The 5,286-nt window shown below is 50.4% G+C and overlaps 1 protein-coding gene across 1 annotated transcript in view; it reads right to left on the reverse strand.

Annotated features, from left to right (window-relative positions):
• Positions 1–4,889, reverse strand: part of SYNJ2 (synaptojanin 2) — an 89,293-nt gene extending 84,404 nt beyond the window's left edge. Inside the window, exon 1 of the mRNA XM_015406788.1 lies at positions 4,769–4,889. Within this exon, the coding sequence (XP_015262274.1) occupies positions 4,769–4,889 (121 nt within the window). The remainder of the gene's footprint in view (positions 1–4,768) is intronic.
• Positions 4,890–5,286: the final 397 nt, after the last annotated feature.

Genomic DNA, 5,286 nt, shown 5'->3' on the forward strand with positions numbered 1-5,286 from the left:
GGGCCCCTCATGGGGCTCGGCAGTGGAGCTGCAAGGCCGGCGCCGGCGGCTGGGACCGTTGGGGGCGGGGGGTGTGGCCTTATGACACACTTCCGGTGATGTCAGGGGGTGTGGCATATGCTAATGAGGTATGCTAATGAGTTCCCCTAGCTCTTTTTCTACGAAACGACCCCTGCTCAGAACTATAGATTTCTGAATAGGAGACTCACTTCCCTAAGGAGGAACAACTTGTTGCCAGGGTCCTTCCTAAATCCCTGCCTCTCTCCACCCTGTGCATATGTGCCTTTTTACTGGGTCAGGAGATTAAAGTTCATTGAGTCATATTCTCTTCCACTGGTGGCTGCATAGACTGTCACAATTGCGATCTAATGGCACAGCCCTTTGTGCCTGGAGTGGGGACCGGCCCATGGTGGGGGAGAAGGACGACACAGACATACTGTGCTGGGAAGAATCAGGCCACAGCTTTATCGGTTACAGGTTCTTCAGGTCTTGGTGCAGCACTTCCCCAACCCGCCTATTGGGGTAACTAAGGGCAAAGGGCTGATGTTAGGGCTGGAAGTGGCAGAAACCACTATTCCTAGCCATCATCATCTTCCTGGGGGCATTGCCAGCCCCGAGGTTGGCTGTTCCCAGGTTGGATAAAAATCAATGATTTTTTTAAAAAATAAAATGTTGGTTTTGGCGGCCAATGCTTCCCTGTACGGGGTTGGCGCGGTTTTGAGCCACGTCAAGGCAGATGGGCAAGAGGCTCCAATCGCCTACTACTTGCGGTCTCTAACGGCCGCAGAAAAACACTAGGCCCAGATCGACAAAGAGGGCCTGGCTTTGGTGGCGGGAATAAAGAAATTCCATGACTGTTTATGGCCACCGGTTCCTCCTTGTCACGGACCACAAGCCGCCGCTGGGACTCCAAACATGATTTTGGCCCACATGTTGCGTTGGCCTGTGTTTTTGGCAGCCTATGACTTTGACCTCGAGCACCGTCCTGGCAAGGCAATTGGACATGCGGACTCTCTTAGTCGCTGCCCTCTGCCACAAATGGTCACCGATCCGGCACCAGCTTTTGACATACTGGCAATTGATGAACTGCCTCAGCCTCCAGTCCACTCTTCGGACATTGCTGCTGTGTCAGCTAAGGACTCTACCCTCTCCCGTGTCCTTAACTGGGTTTGGAGGGGGTGGCCGGCAGGCAGAGTGGACCAGGAGTTCAAACCGTACCACACGAGGCAAACCGAACTGTCGGTCGCCAAGGGTTGCTTGTTATGGGGGAACCAGTGGTGGTGCCTCCCAAGCTGCGAGAGCATGTCCACGAGGCTCTCCACGATGGCCATCCAGGCATAGTCCACATGAAAGCTCTGGCTAGGAGCTATCTCTGGTGGCCAAAGATAGACTCTGACATCGAGGACTGGGTCCAGCACTGTATGGTCTGTCAGCAATCCAGACCTGACCCATCTCAAGCCCCGGTTCAGCATTGGGAAACTACAAGCAAGTCTTGGGCCAGGCTGCATGTAGAGTTTGCCGGCCCGTTTCAAGGGCAAATGTTTTTTATAATTGTTGATGCATTCTCGAAATGGCTCGAAGTAATTAATATGTGAACGACTACATCTATGGCTGTGATAAATGTTTTGTGCCGGGTCTTTGCAATCCATGGTTTGCCCGACGTCCTGGTATCAGACAACAGGCCTCAATTCATGTCTGTTGGATTTGAAAAATTCTTGTCTGATAATGTTATCAAACATGTAACGTCTGCTCCGTTCCATCCAGCCACAAATGGGCAGGCCGAACAGATGGTTCGGACGACGAAAGAGGCTCTAAAGAAGATGGGTCCCAGGGACTGGGGGCAGAAGCTAGCCTCTTTCCTTTTGCAGCAGCATATAACACCCTGCACCGCAACTGGAAGGAGCCCGGTTGAGCTTCTAATGGGCCGCAGACTAACAACTCTGTTAGACAGGTTACATCCAGACCTAACAGAGAGTAGACCCCCCCAGATCAGAGGTCCAAGAATTGCCGCGCACTTTCAAACAGGGAGACAAAGTGTGCGCGCGCAATTATGCTGAGGATCATTTATGGCTTCCCGCCATAATCAGCGACGTTCTGGATTCCCGTATGTATGTGGCACAGCTAGCAAACGGCAGGGAATTGCGGCGCCACATAGATCAGCTCAGGCAGAGGTGGGCTGACTCCAGTCTCAAGTCCAGCACCGAGCCTGACTCAATCCCTCACCCAGAAGGCGAGCAGCGAGGGTCTCCAGACACAGAGGTGAGTGTTGCGGAGCCCCCCTTAGAAATAGAGTGCAGACTTAGTCCTACTCTGGACAGTGACCCCTCGGTAACCAGCCAGCCAGACTCACTAGACAGTGAGCCACCCAGGGCCCCTGAAGTTGTTACACCGCCAGAACCTATGCAAAGTTCAAGCCGAACGCAGCATGCCCCCCCCCTATCTAAAGGACTACATTTGCCAGGGTATTGTTCCATCTTAGGGGGGAGGAATTGTTGTGTATTCACTCCATCTAAACCTATGTTAAGCTTAAGACCTCAGCCAGATTCTAATCTGAAACAATACCATTGGCTGAAGCAATGTATGTAACCAATGAAATGTGAGAGTCTGTGCCGGAGAAAAGACCAATGATTGGATGTTATCTTAACAATGATTGGATGTTAACTTTGTAAGGGCATGGCTACACCAGCTTGGGAGAGTTTAAAAGGAGCTATGCTCCACTGTTGTTGTTGTCGTGTCGTCTGATGCTGTGTGATCTTTGGAAGTTCTCGTTCTCAAATAAAGCTGATTCACTTTGTACTTACTTCGTTGTTGAGTTGCATACTTAACAGTTTTAAGCATGTTTGTATTTTGAGTAAAAAAGTAATATCGTTAATTGGATTTGCCTGAGTCCTTATAAAGTTTGTATCTCTGGTACCTGGTATGACATTTTATGGCACACTTGGCCCAGCCCAACAAAGTGACATTGTAACAAATGAGTTTGACACCTTTACTCTGAGGCAACTTCCTTCTGGACTGAAGAATATCCAGTCCCCCTTATTCAGGCCTCTCCCGTTGTTTTTTTATACCCCAGCCACCCACAATCGGGTCATTTCCTGCCAGAGCGCACTGGAGTGGTCTCAAACTTAACATGGGATTTGATAGAGTGAAGACACAACAAAAACATTAACACGTTTACAAGATTTCTTTACAATATCTCCCTGATGTTAATCCTCCCACTTCCACTGCCTGTCACACACTAGGGTTGCAGTCATACACACCAGAACAAACGGGGGGTGGGGGGAAGCGAGGCTATTTCTTCTGGAGGAATTTGACCTGCAGTTGCACGATCACACCTCCCTTTCAAGCTGTGGGCGCAGTCCAAGTGATCAGACGCAACTGTCGGTGAGTTGGTGTTTTTGTGTGCCGTTTTTTCCCCATGCGCTTAAATGAGGGACCGATGAATTGCACCTCCGCACTGAGGGCTCCCTATGGAGTTTGCGATGATGCGCATACAGCCAAAGGGGGGGGGGACAACAGCATGGAGTCAGGATGGCCTGATCAGACCATCCCAACACCATGAGAGCAGTTGGAGTGATCAGACACGGGAAAGTCTGTCCATGGCCAGTCGCAACCCATTTACTACCAGGTTTTCCCCGGTGTCTTTTAACTCCACTTCTGCGGTGGAGCAGAACAGGTTGCCGATGGCTGTGGGGTGCTTCCCAGATTATTGTTGTCTGATCGCACCCTTTAAATCCGCCCAGCATTTGCACCTATTTCGGGTCTAATTGTGCATATGATCGCAGCCTAACACTGGGACAGTATACAGCGACATAATGTAGTCTCTGTCAACTGGCAATAAAGGTAATCAGTTGCTTGCGGCTGGATAAGACCCCTGGATCAGCCTGTTCCAGCCCATGGGCCGTATGTTTGACACCCTTGCCTCAGAGCCTTCCCCCCTCTCTCTCACCCCATAGCAGCCAGAATGGGTGCTACAGTTCTTCCACAGTACTGGGAAGCAAGAACCACTGAAATCACTGAGCATGCTAACACAAAGCTGGGCCCACTTTTTTAGCATGTGATAATCCTGATTTTAGACTTTTAGAAAGTATATGTGTGTGAATTTTCAATGTAATTAAAAGCAGACTGCGTGATAATGCACATCAGAATAGAAGTTACATGACCTTCACGTGGAATTTTGAATTTCTGCAACATGTTCCTGTTTTTATTTTCCTTGCATCTCAGTAACACTGTCCAAACAAAAGCCATACAAATATCAAACTGTTTAGCCTGGTTTTCTTCAGGATAGACCTGCACAACTTCTGATCTGCAAAGCTGAATGTAGCCCACCAGCCACATAGCATCACTTACTATCAACAACGGTCTCCTGTTTGTGCTTTGTACTCAAGTCTGCAAAAGCTAGAGGGGAAAAGGGGGTGGAACTGCTAAGCAGCTGACAGCAAGTGATTTACCACGCCAAGTTACTTTTACTATAGTGGAGGACTTCACAGGAAGTGATGATAGGAGGTGGGGCCTGAGGTCACAGAGGAAGGAGCAAAAATCTCTTGATTTTAAAAAAGCTGGCGCCACGTGGTGTAATTTAAAGCGAAAGCTCCGTTCCCGCCACTTTTCTTTTGACTCCCGTGGAACCAAGTGACCAGTACGCCGCACCTATTAAAAGTAGAAATTGCCTCCAAGGCATCCTTGCCCACGGGTAGACACAGCAGGAGTGCGTGCTAAATCTCGCTCCCTCCCCTTCCCTCCCTCTCGCCCCTTAAGAAGAGGCACTTACTGAGGGTGGCCACGGTGCCGGCTTCCAACAGTAGGCAGTCTTGGCGGCCGCGTGCTTCCAGCAGGGCGCTTGGCGTGGGCTCCTGCTTCCACAGCAGCCTCAGCCCTTTGCTCAGAGCCATGGAGGCTGCTTTCCATGAGGAAAAGAAGCCTTTCGGTAGCGCCCCGCGTCCTCCGAGCTCTGAGAAACTCAGAAAGAGGGGGGGGGAGAGACTCGCTCCGCCTCAGCTGCCAGAAGTTGGTTTCAAAGGAAGAACGGGGCGACAAGTCTCCCCCCGCCAAGAAAAAGAAAAAAAAGTTGGGGAACGGACGGGATACAGCCCTCAAAAGCAAAACCACGTCTGAAGTAATCCCCCCCCCCCCCCCCTGGATTTTTGTCCCCTTTGTGGAAAGGAAAAAGAGGACGGTACTCAGCCGGCTCCTTAGCCCGTCCTTGGCATTTTATGAAGTCGAACCGCTGCTGATTCTTCCTTCTGTATAAATGAAGCCGAATCCTACTCCCACAATTCAGTGGGGAGT

Source organism: Gekko japonicus, unplaced genomic scaffold (genome assembly GCF_001447785.1).
Source record: "Gekko japonicus isolate JY-2015 unplaced genomic scaffold, Gekko_japonicus_V1.1 scaffold655, whole genome shotgun sequence".
Taxonomy (NCBI): Eukaryota; Metazoa; Chordata; class Lepidosauria; order Squamata; family Gekkonidae; genus Gekko; species Gekko japonicus.